This window comes from Sorex fumeus, unplaced genomic scaffold, assembly GCF_029834395.1.
Source record: "Sorex fumeus unplaced genomic scaffold, SorFum_2.1 ptg000086l, whole genome shotgun sequence".
Taxonomy (NCBI): domain Eukaryota; kingdom Metazoa; phylum Chordata; class Mammalia; order Eulipotyphla; family Soricidae; genus Sorex; species Sorex fumeus.
In genome coordinates this window covers 27,754,386-27,774,986 of record NW_026606143.1, presented here as the reverse complement: position 1 = coordinate 27,774,986, position 20,601 = coordinate 27,754,386, and the positions used below count along the sequence as shown (strand labels likewise).

Sequence of the window (20,601 nt, the reverse complement as noted above, 5' to 3'; positions counted from 1 at the left end):
AACTTTAATTCTTCTTTAGTGATTTTGGCCTGATTGCTAGAAGGGGAAATAATAACTTGCTCTGTATTCATTCTTCGTTATCAGGGGAAAGAGAATATTCCAGAAAATATGGGCTACCATCAATCAGCTGTGTGGCTGCTCGAGGAGATAAAATATGGCATGTCCTTACACAACCTCCTCCCTTCTGCAACTAATTCCACCAGCCAGCAGAGAAGTTGGCCGGCGCAACACACCATGGTTCATGCCCTGACCTGGACCAAGGCAGCTTGGGGATGAGCAGATGTTGCCCTGCTACAGGAAAGAACAGAGCTGATGAGAAGTGCAAGAGCTTGGGAGTCTTGGGGACAGGGATATGGCACATGCTTTCTCCTTTTTAGGTTCCACCCCCAGCTCTACAGGGTTCCCCAAATACCAACGGGATTGGTCCCAGTCACTGTCAGGTGTGACCAGCCATTCTCACCATAAAGGAGTCTTGGTTATTGTTTTTTTGTCTGGGTACAAACTATATTTCTTATGAGTCCAGCTTTGAAATAAATGTATGAGACAATATGCTATGATCTAAGCAAATTATATATATATAATATATATATATATATATATATAGTGAAAATTATGGTCTCAAGCTGCTGTTGCTTCCATTTTATGGTTGCCACTCATTCAATCCCTGCTGATAATAACCAAATGTGAGGATATTCAATTGTTTCTTCAATAAAGACCGCCAGAGAACCTCACCTAGAGGTGTAACTAAAAGCAAACAAAAGACAAACTCACGCAATGCTTAATCAAGAATTTTACAAAGTCCTAGAGAAGTCACATTATTTTTGGGTTTTGGTTTTGGGGCCACACCTGAAGGTATTCAGGGCTTACTCTGAGTTCATCACTCAGTGATCACCCCTTGCAACTCGAGGGACCATACGTAGTCCTGGGTACAGTTCCGGGTTGGTGGCATGCAGGCTAAGCGCCCTTCCTGTTGTATTGTCACTCTGGCCCTAGAAGCCATGTATTTAAATCAAAAGAAAGCTAATGAAAAAGATCTTTCTCACCTTTTGAAAATTCTCCTTCCACTTATCTTCTAGGAGAACAAATCCACGTAAACCCCAGTCAAGTAATTTCTCTCCGTTGACCTTGAAATAAAATATAAAAGATCACTTTGCTGATCTGTATGTGACTGGTAAGGAAACTTTCCTATTTCCTGTTTCCAAAAGAATGGAAATTATGTATATGATGATCATATAAGTCTTGGAGCACACACATACACATTATACAACAGAAGCAAATAAAGAGACAGTAAGATGTGAAAACGAGAGAAAAAAGTCTGAGTGTGCACAGCTCTCTCTTTAAAAAGCATCATAAATTACAGCTGTAATATTGTAAACATCCACAATTTAAAAGGAAAAACTGTGGGAGTTCAGGTTGTGCGAGGAGACTCTGCAGAAAAGCACATGCCTTGACACAAGTTCAATCCCCAGCACTGGAGGGGAAAGACTGTTGCTGCCATAAGACCATCTGAAACCAGACACAGCACGTTTCCCCTTCTTGTCTAGCACATGAAAGCCAGCCAAGTCTCATCTGCCAAACTGAAAATCAATTGTTCACTTTTAGGGATTTAGATTTGAAAAACAGAAAACAGGTGAACCTAAGTGGAGTTGCTATCAGTTTTTCAATTTTCCCAGGTCCTCCCCAACATATGCTCAAGATTTCTGTTGGAACTTGCCTTCTGATGCAGAAGTTTCTCTCCAACATTCCCCAGTCACGTCCCAGGGTCAGAGAATGTTCTGTGGTCTGGGAGTTCGCTGCCTTAAAATGCGTTCGGCTAATTGGCTTTCATGATGGAAACTTTTTTTCATTTATTTATTTTTTCCTTTTTGGACCATTCCTAGTGGTGCCCAGGGGTTACTCCTGGCTGGGAACTCAGGAATTACTCCTGGTGATGGTTGGGGAGCCATATGGGATGCCGGGATCGAATCCAAGTCGGCCACTACCTTACCTGCTGTACTATCGCTTTGGCCCCAAGGTGCTGATTTCTAATAAAGTATATTCTTCCAGTTGCTCCAACTGTTCTTTTTCGAAAGGTGGTGCTAGGGATTGAACCCAGGGTCTCACACACGCAAAGCATGTGTCTAGCACTGAGTTACATCCCTAACTTCTGTTCTTTTATAAAAAAATTAATATCATTTCTATTATTCAGAAGTGATACATATTTTGCCGTGGTAGAATGACTAAAATAGTTATTTTTAACAATGTTTGTTGACCCAGTGACATGTTTTTCATTCAAAGGATTTCCCTGACAAAATCTAGTTTGTTATATATGAAAGAAAAAATTCAAAAATAAGTTAAAATAAATTTGGATTTATTTTTTGTGGTACTGGGGATAAAACCCAGGTTTTATGCATGCTAATCATGTTCTTTACTGCTGAGTCACATCTCTGGCCCTACAGTAAGATAAATTTGATTACAAGCAAGTAGCATCCTCTATTTACACATATTCAGCCAATAGATTCCTCAGATACTAACATTAGGAGAAAAATGAATAATATATATGTATAACTTTCCATAGTAAAAATACATAATTTATAAATTATAGCAACGTAGGAAAGGAAATATATTTCCTTCTCTCATCAGGATTCTTGGCCGAGACATCCCTGTAATAAATAATAGATTAACAGGAAGAGAAAAACAAGTTTAATAACTTGTATGTCTTCTGTATACAGAGGAGATACCCAAGAAAACAGAAAAGCTACATAACTTGTCCTCTCTTTTTTACTGGGGGGGCACTCTGGGGACACACCTAGCAGTGCTCAGAGATCGCCTGAGGGAGCATGTGGTGCCAGAGATCAAACCCAGGTTTCCCACAAGCAAATCACTTGTTGTTTCTTAAAATAGGCTATGACATAATCCTGAGACCAGCAGTAGGCAGCACTCACCATGTATGTTACTGTTCACGGTGTTTAGAATTGCTGACATTAAAATAGCATTCATATGCACCATCGGGCCCTAGCATTTAACCGGCTAGGCAGGTTGGCTCAGAATCGCACACAAGGGACCCTCAGCCCCTTGAGTACCACTTGGGAGGCTCCTCACCAGCACCAAAGAGCATTTCCCATCAGTCTAAAGGTTTTCTTACAGACAACAGCATGCAAGCAAGTAAGCAGCTTGTCCAAGGTCATGGCATTCATGAAAATAAAATAAAAACTGAAATAGGAACTAAAAAAACATTAAATGAATATCAATCTTGGCCACTGACTTGTTTTCATTGCAGCAAAATATACAAAGCATAAAATTTACCATTTCAACCATTTTTAAGTACACAATTCAGAGGACTTAAGGACATTCACAAAGTTGTGCAACCATTATCACTTTCTATTTCCAAAATGTTTCCATCATTCTAAACAGATCCACTAATAATTTATAATCTAGTAAAAAGAAAGGTAATTAATTTGTCCTGGCTTGCTCTAGGTACAAAAGACAAAACCCTTTTTTCTGACATGAAAAATAAGAACACAGGTTTGCATTGGCTGTGAATACAAAAGATCTTCTGCAATAATTGCATATATATATGTTTATTTATTTAAGATGAAACTGACATCTACCCTGAATGCAGCCGTATATGCTTCCCAACCAGCAGCTAAGTTCACTCTCCCGATCTTATCCATTTTCTAATTCAACTCTAACAGACCGAGATGACGCTTAATTATTTTTATGATCTAAGGCATACAGATATGACTAGTCATTCTGAGCTGGGGCAGAATCAGGCACCAAAACCAATGTAAGGCATTGGCTGTGTTCTGGCCCTTAATACCTTGTCCTGGGTCCTGGCTCTGTTCTCGCTTTCCTTGCTGGGACCTTTGGTGAGGGCAGTCACCTCTGCTGGGAATATCCCTCTTGAATTGAGTGACTGTTCCTTTCTTACCTACCAGGCTTCAGCTAGATGATGTCCTAGTTAGTAGGACACGGTGGTAGGAATGGTGGGTAAAGCTTAAACATTGAACTTAAAACTTGAACATTAAGACTTAATTAGCCTTTAGGACTGCTACCATGTCAAGCCTCACTGCTACTCAGGACTTGGGCTGGAGTGATAGCACTGTGGATAGGGCGTTTGCCTTGCATGCGGTCAACCTGGGTTTGATTCCTCTGTGCCTCTCGGAGAGCCCAGCAAGCTACCAAGAGTATCCCACCCACACAGCAGAGCTTGGCAAGCTCCCCATGGTGTATTCAATATGCAAAAAACAGTAACAAGTCTCACAATGGAGATGTTACTGGTGCCTGCTCGAGCAAATCGATGAACAATGGGAGGACAGTGCGATACTGCTACCATGTCAAGCCCATGCTAGAAAGATCTTATTGGCAGTTGCCACAAAAGTCAACAGTTTCCCACAATTGGGGCCACTGGACACACGACTACAATCTCAGGCCGATCTGAGAGTGACAGGCCCAGTGTTGTCACAGGAAATCCACCCGGGGAGTTCAGGGTCCACTTGGCCTGGCTGCTGCTCCTCCACTGGGATGTGTCAGTTCTGGCCACTGGATCCCTCTGACTGTAAGCTGCCCAGGGTCTCAGGATCTGGGGCCTGTCTAGCAGGCTTCCCAAGGACTCTATGTTTCACCTTCCAAGTCCAGGCACCACCACCGCCTGAGGGAGCCTAGTTTATGTCAGTGTTCTCAAACCTGGGGATTAAAATTCCCTGCAGGGCTTGCTAAAACACTAATGGCCAACCCTAACCCTTAGAGCATCTGTGACAGTCGGGCTTGGGTCGTGCCTGAGAATCTGCATACTTAACAAGTTCTCAGGAGATCACATCTTGAGAACGGCTAGTCCAGCTCTAATGAACTGAATTGAGTCTCTCTAAATTCATACGTTGAAGCCCTAATCTGCAATGTGACAAAATGGCCTTAAAGAACAGGTAATTAAGATTAAGTAAAGCCATAAGGGTGGGGCTCTAACCCAGTATCACCAGGGCCATTATTAGATGAGGACTAGACACCAGGGCTGTATATGCACGGTGAAAAAGGCTATGTGAGGACACAGTGCGAAGTCAAGGAGAAACTAAAGCTGCCAGCACCTTGATCTTAAGACATGAAGCCTCCAAAAACAACTGTGAGAAAACTAATTTCGGAGGATTAAGCCCTGCAGTTCATGATCCTTTGTTATAGTAACTCCCTCCAAGAGGTCAGCTTTACTCACGATGCCTACCACCGTGTCCTACTTACTAGGACATCATCTAGCTGAAGCCTGGTAGGTAAGAAAGGAACAGTCACTCAATTCAAGAGGGATATTCCCAGCAGAGGTGACTGCCCTCACCAAAGGTCCCAGCAAGGAAAGCGAGAGCAGAGCCAGGACCCAGGACAAGGTATTAAGGGCCAGAACATAGCCAATGCCTACAGCACCACAGAACACATCCTATAACCAGACATGCCCAAACTGAGGATGTGTTCTAATTATCAGTTTAGGGATTTGACTCTGTAAATATGAAAAAAAAAGATTTCTTAAATATTCAAAGTAGCACATATGCATTCTCAGAACACTAACGTTAAAGGAAGGCAGGCCAGAACTGAGATATGTAAGGGACAAAAACATTTCAATTTGCTGTGCTTCTTCTACAAGTGAAAAAAAGTTTTAGTCTGTTGTTATAAAAACCTGCAACCTAAAATTAGGAAGTAAACCCAAACATGCATAAATGGAAATGAGGAATATCTTAGCTGGCTGGGTCTAACTTACCTGGACAAACACAATGGCTTGTTGTGGATAATAAACAGAAGCAGCCAGTCCCATGAAAGCAGGTGGATACACCAACTTCTTTATTTTTGAACCTATTCAATAAAAGGTTGTAGATGTCATCAAAGTAGTCATTATCCGTTCCATAATAATTTACCATGTACTTCTAATAATGAGTAAGACACTGTTGGTCTCAAAGGACAGAGAACATACCTAATCATATCATGCACAGCAAAAAGAGCTACCACATTCTCATCGCTTTGAGATACAATGCACACAACTCACCCAAAGTGTGCAATTCAGTGGCTCTTAGAGGTGTGGAAACTCTCACCACACAGTCCACGTTAAAACACTGCAATCACCTCAGAAAAGAAACCCATACTCTGGGGGCTGGAGCCATAGTACAGCGGGTAGGATTCTTGCTTTGCACACGGCTGACCCGAGTTCAAATCCCAGTGCCCCATACGGTTCCCCAAGCCCACCAGGAGTGTTCCCTCAGCACCAAGTCAGAATTAAGCCCTAAGCACCACTGGGTGTGGCTCCAAAACAAAACAAAGCAGCCCACATCCATTAGAGTCACCCCTAATTTTCTCATCATCTCAAGCCTAAGGAACCACTAACCTCCTTTCTATCTTTATAGATGTGCCTCCTCTGGACGTACCATATAAATGGAATTATACACCAGGTGATCCTTTGTGACTGGTTTCATTTATACAATGATCAAGTACCCATCTCTCCACCAGTGCCCACTTCCCACAACCACGGATCCCAGTATCCCTCTCACCCCCCCCCCATCCCCCTCACCCCACCCTGCCTCTGTGGCAGGGCATTCCCCTGCCTCTTTTGCAAACCACAACACCCAAAAGGAGAGGACTGGCTTCTTTTTTTAAAAACAGACCCACTATTTCTAAAGGAACAGGGGGGAAAGACCACTTCAAAATCAATTTCACGCATTATTTTTGTTTCTAATACTTGCATTCCTTTACAGGAAAATGGCTTCCTATTTAAATACTATACTCAAGTATTCTTCTCCTAATACCATGTTAAATAGTAAAATGAATAGATGATATAGATGACAGGCTGACAAGGAAATATGGGTGGAGGAGCTATGGGTACTAAGAAATGTCAACCAGGGGTTGGAGCAATAGCACAGTGTGTAGGGCATTTGCCTTGCATGCAGCTGACCTGGGTTCAATTCCCAGCATCCCATATGGACCCCTAAGAACCGCCAGAGGTAATTCCTGAGTGCAGAGCCAGGAGTAACTGCTGTGTATCACCAGGTGTGACCCAAAAAGCCAAAAAAAAGAAAAAAAGAAAAAAAGACATGAAGACATGTCAACCAGTTGTCAGAGTATAAAGAGGGACAGAAGCCAAGTTCCCAGGAGGGGCTTTAGGAGCGTCTCCAGGGAAGGCAGCCACTGTGGAGGCTGGTAGGGCAACCACAGATGAAGACAGGAGGACAGATACACACCCTGAGCATGAAACAGGTGACCCCGTGCTTCCCCTTTGCCGTCTTACAATAAAAATTCCAGTGGCCAAACAGTCTCTGAGTCAACTCATTGTTTGTTTGGGGGGCACTCCAAGCAGTAATCAGGGCTTACTCCTGGCTCTGAGATCAAGGATCACTCCTAGTGGGGCTCGAAGAACCACAGGGGGTGCTGGGGATCGAAGCCAGGTTGTCACAGGTAAAGTAATCACCATCACTATGCCATCATCCCTCACTAGGGTGAATTCTTAAAGGGAGGGAAATATCTCTCAACCAATGCCACAGATTTTCTGCTGAGAATCCAGACAGCTAGTATGTGTTGCGCATGTGTGTGGTGTGTGTTTGGGGGAGGTACATGTACACATGTATATGTGCGCTAGAACCAAAGAATACAGCCCCTTCATATGTGTAGGTACCACCCAGCATGAGGTCAGTTTCCCTCTGGCTCACCCTAAGGGAGAATCTGTTTGTCAGCAAGTCCCATCTAGACATGAAACGTTCTTACTAGCGTTCAATGGCCTTCTTCTTAAACATGACTGGGCAACCAAGGTTTAGCAATTACCTTTATTTTCTCTGGATCTAAAACACTTGGGAATGGTCATTTGAGAACAGCCTGCTTCATAAAAGAGAAGATCAAGACAAGCAAGAAGACAGAAATGACCCCACAGGAAACAGAAGGGACTTAAGCACAAAATGAAACCTGTTATTAAGTGTCATTGAAAACACTAAAGAAGCTACTGTATTAAGGAGAAAAATAATTTTATGTGGCTCATGGATATAGATCAGCAATTGGGGAGGGAGGGAGGAGGAAGAGAGGGGGGGCGGAGAGAGAGAATTCTATGATAAAGGAACAACTGAAGGGACCGGAAAGATAGTACAGTGAACAGGATGCTGACCTGGCCTGGGTTGATGCCTGGTATCACACATGATTCTCCAAGCCCCTCCAAGAGTGATCCCTGAGCACAGAGTAGGAGAAAACCCTTAGCACTGCCAGGTGTAGCCCAAAAGTTACCCCCCCCCAATGGAGAAAAAAGAGCCCTTGGAAGTGACAAAGTAAAAAAAAGAGAAAATCAGAAAAAACAAAATAATCAAAAAGTATGCTTTAGTTGATTTTTTTAAAGTAAAAAAGTTTTATTTAGGAAATACTAAATGAAAGAGAGAAAGAAGCAAGAACCCCATGGAGTAAAAGAAAGGAATTACTCCGAGTTGGGATGTGGTCGATTCCAGAGCCAAATGAGCCAATATGGTTAGTTTAAACACAACTGCTAATTAAAGAAGTGGAGGAAGGAAGATAAACGAGAACAAAAATTTCAAAGAAATACAAAACAGCTTCCTCCTATAGTGGAAAGCTGCAAGGCCCCCGAATGCACGAACAAAGAATGAGAAACACCTGAATGTATTCACAGCGCCATAAAAACTCACAACACTGAAGACTGAGGCCATCCCCAAACCTGACAATGAACATGATACAAAGAAAGCTGTTAAGTTGAGAGTAAATTCCACAAGTTCTCATCACAAGAAGAAAGTTTTTTTCCTTTTTTTCTTTATTGTCTTTTTATTGTAGCTATCTGAGAAGATGGATGTTAGCAGAACCGACTGTGATAAACTTTTCACAATATATGCAAATCAAATCAACAGGCTGTGTACTGTAAACTTATACTGTGATGAATGTCAATTACCTCTCAGTTAAAAGGAGAGTGAAAAAAGAAATGATCTTTAAAGCTTCCAGAAAAAAAAAGTCAATCCAGAAGGAAGAAGCATCCAAAGTGACTGCTAATACCACTCCTGGGAATATATCCCAGAGAGGCAAAAAAGTATAGTCGAAGTGACATCTGCACTTCTATGTTCTATTCTGACTATTCACAATAGCCAAAATCTGGAAAAAACCCGAGTGCCCGAGAACAGATGACTGGTTAAAGAAAATTTGGTACATCTACACAATGGAGTACTATGTAGCTGTTAGAAAAGATGAAGTCATGAAATTTACATACAAGTGGTACTACATGGAAAGTATCATGTTAAGCAAAATGAGTCAGAAAGAGAGGGATAGACATAGAAAGACCGCATTCATCTGGGGAACATAAAGTAACAAAATAGGAGACTAACACCCAAGAATGGCTGAGATTAGTACCAGGAATTTTGCTCCATGGCTTGGAGGCCAGCCACACATGCTAGGGGGAAAGGGAGCTCAGATAGAGAAGGGAGCATCAAATAAAGGGTGTTGGGAGGATCCTCCCAGGATGGGAGAAGCATGCTGAAAGTAGACTATAGACCAAACATGATTGCCACTTAATGCCTCTTTTGCAAACCACAACACCCAAAAGGAGAGAGAGAACAAAAGGGAATGCCCTGCCACAGAGGCAGGGTGGGATGGGGGGATGGGGGTGGGAGGGATACTGGGACCCGTGGTGGTGGGAAATGGGCACTGGTGGAGGGATGGGTATTTGATCATTGTATAATTGAAACCCAAGCACAAAAATTTGTAAGTCTACAACTGTACCTCCTGGTGTTTCACTAATAAAAATTAAAAAAAAAAAACAACAAAGTGACTGCTAATTCACATCTTTAACACTGGTTGCTGCTATCATAGTCTTGTGTTTATGGAAAACAAACTCTATACCCATGCAAACTATCACCTCACCTTCTGTGAAGAAAAGCAGGAATTTTAACACTTATTAAGAGTTGCAAAGTTTCCCACAATAACATTTTTTAAAGAAAAAGTGACTTAAAAACAAAAAACAGGGGGTGCAGAGAGAGTACAGCATGCTTGCCTTCCATGCAGCCAATCCAGCTTCAAACCCCAGCAGCACATATGGTCCCTTGAACTTCGCCCAGATGTGATCCCTGAGCACAGAGCCAGGAGTATGCCCTGAGCTCAGCCAGGTGTGTTCCAATAACAAAAAAGCAAAACAAAAAGAATCAAAAGATAATTTAAAATGCTAGTAGTGCAGGGGCCAGGGAGCTGATACAGAAGATAAGGTGCTCGCCTTGCATGCGGCTGACCAAGTTCAATCCCTGATATCCCATATGGTCTCCTGTGTCCACCAGAAATGACACTGGACTAAGCCTTGTGCACAGCTGGGTGTGGCCCTCAAATAACAACAAAAAAAAACCTAGTGCATGCGCTTTCCATTCAGGTGGCCTGGGTTCTATCCCCTACGGGCAGCACATGGTCCCCCAAGTCCCACATTGTGTGGCCTCCTCCCAGTACTGAGCTGGAAGTAACTCCTGGGCACCTTAGCTGTGGTCCCAAAGCCAACAAAAGAAAAAAGTGACTAACATATGTAGTTCAATAACATGGCACGGCAAACTAAAATGGTGACATGAAACCGGGCTAATGGAACTCCAACCCAAGAGAGCCATATCCTGAGAAACAGCTGTGACCAGTCTCAATCTCTACCTAGGAGAGGGTAGAGAGCCCTGGGGAGAGGGGCATCAATGGAATAGCGAGCGAGACAGATTGCAGGGAGAAACCTGAGTGAGGTTAAGAAAACCGGCAGAGGGGCAAGAGCAGAGAATGCATTTAGAAAGTGACCCTAAAAGTGGAGTTCATGCCCGATTCAATCAGCCTAATCAGTGGCTGAATAAATAGCAGTACTCCTACATAAAAAAGTGACCCTAAAAGCAGACTCCACCGAAGCACAGGGGTTTTGACACGCGACTGTGTAGACAGTGGGACAGTGTATGTTACCGGCAATATTGTAACTGCAGTTCATTGGCCTAAACATTAAGGAGCCAAATCCCTAAAACTGAAACTGGGGTTATAGAAAACAAATGTTAAGAACCTAGACTAAAAAAAATTTCCCACTTTGTCCTAATGTCTTAATGAAAGGATGTACTTATAACAGAAATGCCTGTAACATCCTTGGGATCCCACCTGTACTCTCGAAGGTTTAAGTACCTTGGGACCTCACACAAGTGAAAACAGCAGCAAACTTGTGCTCCGGTCATCTTCCACTATGGGGAAAGCTGATAAGCAGAAGCTACTGGGTCTCCAGTTCCAAGAGGTTCACACAATCATCTGGGTACCCCAGCAGAGGTAAGTGCAATCCTCCAACTTCACCCCATCTCCCATCTCCATGTTTCAAGAAGCCAGTGATATGAGCTCTTAACACTGCCGGAAGGGGACCACCAGAAGCTAACAACAGTGTATGACAAACACCTGCTACCCTTGAGTGGCATGCTGGGCCCACTTCCTGAAGGATCAGCCATTCTCTTCCCCAGGGTCCTCTGAGCACCACCACAAGTCATAGCCACCCTCATCAACTCAGGAAGCACTTAAGGAAATGAGCAATTAGTAGACTAAAGGAAATCCATCCTGGCCAGGGAGCTGCCCAATGCTTTGCCTGAGAGAGAAAATACAGCAACACGGTCTCCCAAACACTGCCAGGTACTCCCCCACCCTAAAACAAATATATCACATGATTCAGCAGTCCCACTTCTGGATATATATACTGGAGAGCTACAAAAAGTATCTGGAAAAGATATCTGTATGCCCAAATTCACTGCAGCATTACTCACAATAGTCGAGATAGGGAAATAAGTGCTCATGAACAGAAGAATGGATAAAGGAACTGTATCTCTATATAATGGAGCTTTAGTCAACTTTAAAAAATGACACCTTGGCATTTGCAACAACATGGATGTAAACTGGAAGACAACATGCTAAGTGAAATTAGGCAGGTACAGAAGGAAAAAAACACGCCACATCAAAAAGTTAATTCTTTAAAAAGGTGCAAGATCTCACTGATACGTAATTTTAAAAATCCAAGTTTACAGAAGCAAAAAAGTAAAACAGTGGTTATCAAGGGTGCAGAGGTGGAGGAAATAGAAATATGCTGGTCTAAGAGTTAAAATGGTCTAATGAGGATTTAAAGTTATTAACATTGTATTAGATACAGGAAATTCACCACTAATGTAATGAAATTTACTCGGTCTAATGTAATGACAAGCTGATTTAAAGTTATTAACATTGCAACAGATACAGGAAATTTACCACATAGATTTCAGATGCTCTCATCACAAAAGAAGGTAAATAAGTGAGATGATATGTTAATTCACTTTGCTCTCAAAATCACTCCGCTATGTATACCAAATCACTGTGTCACACTTCTCAGATGTGTACAAGTCAGACTGAGGAAAAAATCTACCTCAAGAGACCATCAGAGCCCACCCTGCTGCTGCCACCAAGGGGGACCATCTACCTACCAAACCACTCATCTTGCTTTGTGACCTGCAAACTCCTGCTATGGCTCGCTTCAGTCTTTTTACACTAGTGGCCACGAGAAAAACATGGTGTTGAGTGTGTGAACGAGAGTGTATGTACATGTGGCTGTGCATCTCGTTTGTTTTCTGGGCCACGCCCCATAGAGCTCAGGGATCACTCCTGGCTCTGCAGTCATAAATTACTCCTGACAGGTTCGGGGGAACTTTAAGGGGTGCTGGGAATTGAACCCAGGTCAGCCACAAGCAAGGCAAGCGCCCTACCCACTGTATTATTGCTCTGGCCCTGTGTGTGTACTTTAAAAAAAAAATGAAGGTTTTCAATCATTTTTAATATCAAGCGCTTCTGGGATAAGAAAAATAGGAATAAATAAGCCAAAACAAAAGGACCCACAGCAGTAGTGTCCTCATGGAGCCATTCCGCCCAGCGAGCCTGGCCCCAGTGTGTGTGTGTGTGTGTGGGGGGGAATCCAACACTCAACTGGGCAGGAACCTACACATCTATGCATGTACACGCAGCACGGCACAGGGAGCTTTCTTTATGGCTGAAGCCATAGCTGGGCTCTAATCTGGAAGAGAGAGGGGGATGCTTATCTCTCTGATTCTACATTCCCGAGTCCCTTACTGTAGCCAAGATTCCAACATCCTGGTCTTGGGACCATTGTGAATTACAAGCGCCATGTAATTACGACAGGAATGCTTTTCAGGATAGTTTTTTTTGCAGAAAGGAGAGAAAAGACGTTCAGGGCAAATAACTGTTAGCAAGTTAGATGAGCTTTCCATTAATTCTTACATGTTCTTCAGAGAACAGGAGGAGGGCACTGAAACTATGACAGGAGTTCATTCTTCAGGCCGGAGTAGGGACAGCATTTCTCCAGATGCTAACATAATGGTTAAGTCCTGTACAGAAAAGGCTTTTTAAACTGTGTGTGTGTGTGTGTGTGTGTGTGTGTGTGTGTGGCGGGAGGAGTACGTATCAAACTAGACTCTCAAGTTTTCTCTTCATTTGGGGCACCCTGAGGGGAGCAGGCCAGCTCAGGGAGCACCCAAACAGAGCCCTGGCAGCTTGCTCCCATAGTGCAAAATTGCTGCTATACCAATTCCAGCTATACCAACCAGTTAAAAATTCTGGACTTCCTGAGGCAACATCTCCAAACTTACAACACTGATAATCTAGTAGAAGCACTCTAGAATGGATGGGATGTAACATAGAAGGCAACCGATCTCAACTAACCAAACAGTAACACAGAATGCTGAACTGTAACAACACCTTAGTCATCCCTCATTAAAGGACTTAATGTAATGGTACTTAATGGTAAAGAGAAGGTGATAATGGTGATCGAACTGGTGTTGAAATATTGAATGCCTATAGCAAGTCATCATGAACAACTTTGCAAACAACAGTGTTTATACAAAGCGTAGGGGGCAAAATTTACATAAGTAGGCCTACCTACTTCATGTAAACTCCAAAATATATTAGCACAGATTTGCTTTGAAAGTTTTATTAAAGACAGGGAAGACATGATTATTACCATAATGAAATGCAAATATAAAATAAACCTTAGTGCAATATACTTTAAACTCTAAAGGGTTTTATTTACATAGGTTAAAATCATATAGCAATCACAAATTGGCTCTTACTGATTTATCTTCTGATCATTCTATTTGCCATTTCTTAAAGTTTTGTTAAAACAAGTAATACAAAGTCAATTTTTCATGTTCCTAAGGGGGCAAATTAGGGATGGGAGGGAAAATGAGGACACTGGTGGAGGAAAGGTTACACTTGTGGTGTTGGAACCCTAAATGCCTGAAATGACTATATAATGAACAACTTTGTAAATCACAGTGTTTTTATTAAAAATTTAAAAAAAAATCCAGTTCTCTCTCATAAGGGTCTGATTATAGGGTTCACAAACAACTTTAGGAATTTTTGTAAAGTCTGAATTTCATAATGCATTTATTTTATAATCAGAATTTTATAATCATACTTCAAACAAACTCAACTTACTAGATGAAAGTATTTTATCATCCTTTATTTCTTATAAATCTTTTATGATCTCTCAGTATAATGTAGCAGTATTTTTAGGCCAACATTTATTAGCTTTTAAGTAATTTTAAAGTTTTATATCATCACCAACTGAAGCCATGCCATATCAAGAAGTTAAGAAAACTTATATGATCACTGTTCTATTGTCTTTTCCTGATCTTAATTCCAAAGCATTTCCAAATTTTCCTTGATGCTCCTACCTGAAACTTCATTAACAACAAAAAAACTTCCATCAACAAAAGCTTACTCTTTCTGTACCACAGACAGTGAGTTGGCCAAGTAAATGTATCTATAAAGGATATTGGGGGGGGGGGGGTATAAAGTAACAGAATGGGAGACGAACACCCAAGAATAGTTGAGATAAGTACCAGGAGGTCTGCCCCAGGGCTTGGAAGCCGGCCTCACAAGCTGGGGGAAAAGGCAGCTCAGATAGAGAAGGGAACACCAAGTAAAGGATGTTTGGAGGATTCGCTCAGGATGCAAGATGCGTGCTGAAAGTAGACTACAGACGGAACATGATGGCCACTCAATACCTCTATTGCAAACCACAACACCCTAAAGGAAAGAGAGAGCTAAAGGGAATGCCCTGCCACAGAGGCGGGGCAGGGTGGGGGGTAGGGGCTTGGGGGGGGGGGTGAAAGGGCTACTAGGATCATTGGTGGTGGAGAATGGGCACTGGTGGAGGGATGGGTACTTGATCACATATAACTGAAACCAAAACACGAAAGTTTGTAAGTCTACAACTGTACCTCATGGTGTTTCACTAATAAAAATATATAAAGGATATATTTTATAGATACAATTTCTTTAAACCAAGAACATACAATTTCTTTTACAATTTCTATATATTCTTAAAATCAAATATACTGAAGAAAACAAGCACATCGATTCCATGTTAAAAAGATGACATTCAGGGGCCAGAGAGATAGTTCAGCAGGTAAGGTGCTCCTTGCCCGGGCCTGTCAGGGGTGATCTATGAGTGAAGAGCTAGGAGTAAACTCTGAGCACAGCTGGCTGTAGTCAAAATCAAAACATAAGAAGACCATACTCATGAACATAGCTACAAGAATAAATGAACTCTTGCAGTTTGCTGCAAGTAGGAGAGAACTGAATTTATATAAGCAAAGTAAGTCAGAGGGAGATGGACAGATATGAGAAGTCTCACTCATCAAAGGTATATAAAGAAACAAAACAAGGAATGGACAACATTATATGATGACAAACCCTTGGCCGTGGATTACAAAACTAAGATTACCATGTAGTGGAAGGCAAGGGGACTTGGGGAGGGAAGAAGAGGTGGACTAAAAGTGACATAGGGATATTGGTGGAGTGTCTTAGGCACTTTGACGGTGGTAAAACTGCAGTAATTTTGCATATCAAAATCATAAACATCAATACTACTGTAACCATGTTGCTTAAACAATAATGAAAGTGTAAAAATTATTATAACCATTGACCAGTCATCCTCCTCGCTTCTGTTTCCCTGATCTTTGATATTAGTGTTCTACTATTTTTATATACTACAAATGAATGCAGTCATACTATATCTGTTGCTCTCCTTCTGACTCATTTCAGTCAGCATGATACTCTCCATATGAGGGGTGAGGGTAGATAAGACAGAAAAAGGGACCAGTATGACAATAATAGTTGGAAATGATCTCACTGGACAAGAACTGAGTGTTAAAAGTAGGTAAAGGGATATACATGATAACCTTCCAGTATCTGTATTGCAAACTACAATGCCCAAAAAGGCAGTGGGGGAGAGAAGTGTCTGCCATAGAGGCAGGTTGGAGAGGTGGGTGGGGTAATAGGAAGGAAACTGAGGACACTGGTGCTGGGAAATGTACACTGGTGGAGAGAAGGGTGTTGGAACACTATGACTGAAACCTAATCATGAACAGCTTTGTAAGGGGCTATCTTACAGTGATTAAATAAAAAAAATCTATGAACCAATTCATTGTAAAAACTGCTAAATAAAATGAATCATATATATCTATATGTATATATGTATACAACATGACATAACCTTATGAATTGATCATTTAGAAAAAAAATTGTACCTACCTCTAGTAAAGAGGAGTCCAACAAAGCCAGCGAATCCAATAACACCCAGTCTTGGAAAAAATCCAGGTGGTGAATTCTGGAGAAAGTCATAGCTCTCTGCAATAGAATCATACCAGGTAACAATTCCATAAATTGCTCATTAGAAGACAAAACAAGGGCTAGGAGATAGTACAGCATCAAAGGCACACCCCAGGCATATGCCCAACTGAGCTTCAATTTCCAGTACAACATGGTTCCCCAAGTAATATACAACTGGCTTGAGTCCCTGGAGGTCCCCATAACTGCCCAGATGGCCCAGGTAGCCCCAGCACTTCAAGGCCCATGTAGCACTACATCCTCAGGCACTTGTCCTGAACCAACAGCCCAGAGAGGCAAGAATCACTGCTGGGGCCCCTGTAGATCCTGAGTATCACCTGGGAGGTCCCACAACTAACCTTATAATGCAATGGGTACATACAGTACCAAATGCTTTTCAAATAATGTACTTTTTGCTTTCTGTCAATACGCATCCTTTTAGCATATTCTTTTTATGCAATATATAAACACGATTCACAAAGCAGGTTTCTAAAATTTTCAGACACTTTAGGACTGGCAATTCCTGAAGGTAACAATCTGAATCAAGCATCCACATGGACAGAAAAGAAATACAGAGATCACTCACTATCTAAACTCTTGCTACCCAAACACAAAAACAACGGATATGGGGTCAGGAAGATGGCTCCAGTGGCAAAGCAAATGTCTGGTATGGGCAAGGCCCTGGGTCTGGTCTCCTGAAAGGTCCTCCAAGCACCACCAGGTCAGGCATCTCTGTCTCCCCTTCCCGCCAAAACCAGAAAATATTTTAATAAACCTGGCACTTTCTGAAGCTTTGCTGCTGACTGTTCTCCAAAACCCAGGCACCACATGCATTAGATAAGGTAGTGGGGGTGAGGGAAAGCCTCTGTGCCAGAAGTCTGACATTTATGCCTTGTATGGCTCATTTGGTACCTAACCCTACAATACCTTGTGTTTAGTTGCTCAGGAATACTTTGTCTCCTCAAGGAGAATATAACTCAGGATTGGAGAGGCAGTATAGCAGGTAGGGATCTTGCTTTGCACATGACCAACCCAGGTTGGATCCCCAGCATCCCACATGGTCCCCTGAACTCCACCAGAAGAAATTCCTTAGTGGAGAGCCAGAAGTAACTTTCGAGCACAGCTGGGTATTACCTAATGCCCTCGCCCCCCAAACAAAACAAAACAAAACAAAACAAAGAGAATACAACTCCTTCATGGTGAACTATTTCTTAGGCTGTTATTTTCCCTCAGTCCAGAGATAACATAACAGTGGATGCTCATCTAGCAGGTACTTATCAAGAATGCTATTATGGGGCCAGAGCTATAGTAGATTGGGCAGGGCACTTGGCTGGCAAGCAGCTGTCCTGGGTTCAATCCCTGGTACCCCATACTATACCCTGAGCATGTCTAGAAGATTCCTGAGCACAGAGCCAAGAGTAAGCCCTGAGCAGCACTGAGTATGACCCCCACACACCCAAAATAGAAAACAGGAGCTGATGGATACTGACTGAATTAACAAATGGACTGCAACGAGGCATGTGCCTCTCTCAACCTCAAGTTTAGTACACCCCGCTTCTTTTCTCAGCACAGACAACACTGAGTCACCTTCGAAGTATTGATCAGGCTTTAGCTGCTGCGTAGAGCACTGCCCAAGTCCTGCCCTCATGTTCTGATATGGCTAAATCCCTTCCTTCTGTTTTACTTGCATTATTTGTTTTAACAAAACTTTAAGGATTCATTCAAATCCTCCTCTGACTTTCCATGCTCCCAGTCTCTATAAAATCAGTCTCCTTTCTCTGTACCTTCAACAGTGGTCTGGAAGAGTCCCTGAATTTGCACTAGCGTTGAATAATTTATTATCCGCACCTCAGTGCTTGACCACCTTCTTAATCATCAATGCCTGGCATGATGCTGATTTAACAAATGTACATGAAAATGAACTAACTGGAATATTTAGCAATTCTCTCCCCCAGATAATACCAGACATAGCACTGTCACTGTAGCACTGTCCTCCTGTTGTTCATCGATTTGCTCGAGCAGGCCCAGTAACGTCTTCATTGTGAGACTTGTTGTTACTGTGTTTGGCATATTGAATACATCACAGGTAGCTTGCCAGGCTCTGTCATGCGGGCGAAATACTCTCGGTAGCTTGCCGGGCTCTCAGAGAGGGGAGGAGGAATCGAACCCGGCTTGGCCAGACCAGCGGCTTGCAAGACAAACGCCCTACCGCTGTGCTATTGCTCCAGCCCAATACCAGACATATGCCAGTTTTTTCCTTTTCCTGGGTTCTTTGGGAGACATGATCATTTTAAATACTGCTCTAGGGCATGTGCTATTGGCACTAATACCTGCCTGGTTATTTTGCCTTAACCTAAATTTTACTTTCCATCCTCTTGTCTGGGTCATTTGAGGCAACTTCCTACTCCCCTTTACTTTAGGCTACCAATGTGGGGGTTTTAATTCTAAACATTTACTGCACACAAAGCAGTAGTTAGGACACCCAGATGTTCTGGGTGAACTGCACCAAAGCAGGTAGATGAAACATTAAATAGGAAAGAAGCCCAACATCTACTAACATGCTTTGGTTGAGAGCTGAGAAATGGACTGCTTTGGCAAGCAAGACAACTCCTTTATCTGGGGGGAGGGGTGGCACCCAAACAGTACTCAGGGTGTTCAGGAGCCACACCCAGTGATACTCAGCCAATCACGAAAGATGACTCAATGTTCAGGTTTGGCAATATGATACTGCTTGGGCCCAGCAGTGCCAGGAACCACAAGGGCCATGGGCCACACTCAGGAGTGCTCAGTGGTCATGCACCCCTGACCCCGAAGATGTCTCCCTGGACCCTAAGAATGGAAGTCACAGATGAATACATTTGGACAGGCGAAGGTTTGGGCCATACCTGGTGGTGCTCAAGGGCTATTCTTAGCCCTGTGCTCATGAATGACCTCTGGAAGTGCTCAAGGGACCATATGCTTGAGAGACAACCTTATCACACATGTACAGATAAATGATGAGTTTTTTAAACTCCAAATTAAAATAAATTAAGGTAAGAAAGAACCTGGTTGTCAGGAGTATTATGACAGTGATACATACCAATATTTTAAAAGCACTGAAGATTACTACCTGGTACAAACCAAGTACTAAGTAGGTATTTACAAAATAAATAAAATTTAGATGTCACTTGTTAACTTACATGCATAACTAAAGAGAACTGGCAGGTTTTTTTTTTCTTTTTGGGTCACACATGGCAACGCACAGGGGTTACTCCTGGCTCATGCACTCAGGAATTACTCCTGGTATTGCTCAAGGGACCACATGGGATGCTGGGAATCGAACCCAGGTCGGCTGTGTACAAAGCAAACGCCCTACCTGCTGTGCTATTGCTCCAGCCCAAACTGGCAGTTTATGTATATGAAAAAAGTATCTGATTGCCTCAAGGGTGTCAGCACTCTACAATAATCCTCAAAGGGAAAGAAAACAGGCTGAGAATGTAGCTCAGCTGTAGAGCACTTGTGTGGGGCCCTGAATTCAACCCTCAAGCATGAAAAACTCATATTCATTTTAGTCCATCATGGAAACAAGCATTTATATAAACATGATGTAAACTTGCCAAGATAAAAACAAGGGGGATAATATATGATCAGTGTCAAGTAATTCACTAGTTCCTGATTGAAATTACTCAGAACACAGACCATGAATCCCCTTTGAGTTATGTGACAAGTGGATGTGAAAAATGGTGAGGTCGATCAATAAAAACCAAATGAGAAAAATAGTAAGAAAATCACTAATTATGCAGTAAGATCTCTCCTAGGCACCTGAGCCCAGTTCCTTCCTGCCTCTAATATTCTATACTATGTATGAATTGCTGAGCAAATGAATTACCCTGACTCTGAAAACCTACTCATGACTTTCTGTGTGATTTAGGAATATTACACCTAGAAATAAAACTGGAAAATGGGCATTTCCAGTGGAGCTCAGGAGACTGTGTGGTGCTAGGGATCAAATCT

The 20,601-nt window shown here is 42.4% G+C and overlaps 1 protein-coding gene across 4 annotated transcripts in view; it reads right to left on the bottom strand.

Annotated features, from left to right (window-relative positions):
* APOO (apolipoprotein O) overlaps positions 1–20,601 on the bottom strand; it is a 70,778-nt gene that overhangs the window by 17,876 nt on the left and 32,301 nt on the right. For all 4 annotated transcript variants that reach the window (XM_056131195.1, XM_056131198.1, XM_056131196.1 and 1 more), the window contains 3 exons: positions 16,534–16,629; positions 5,717–5,808; positions 1,044–1,124 (listed from right to left, as the gene is read on the bottom strand). In XM_056131195.1, coding sequence (XP_055987170.1) covers positions 1,044–1,124; positions 5,717–5,808; positions 16,534–16,629 — 269 coding nt within the window. The remainder of the gene's footprint in view (positions 1–1,043; positions 1,125–5,716; positions 5,809–16,533; positions 16,630–20,601) is intronic.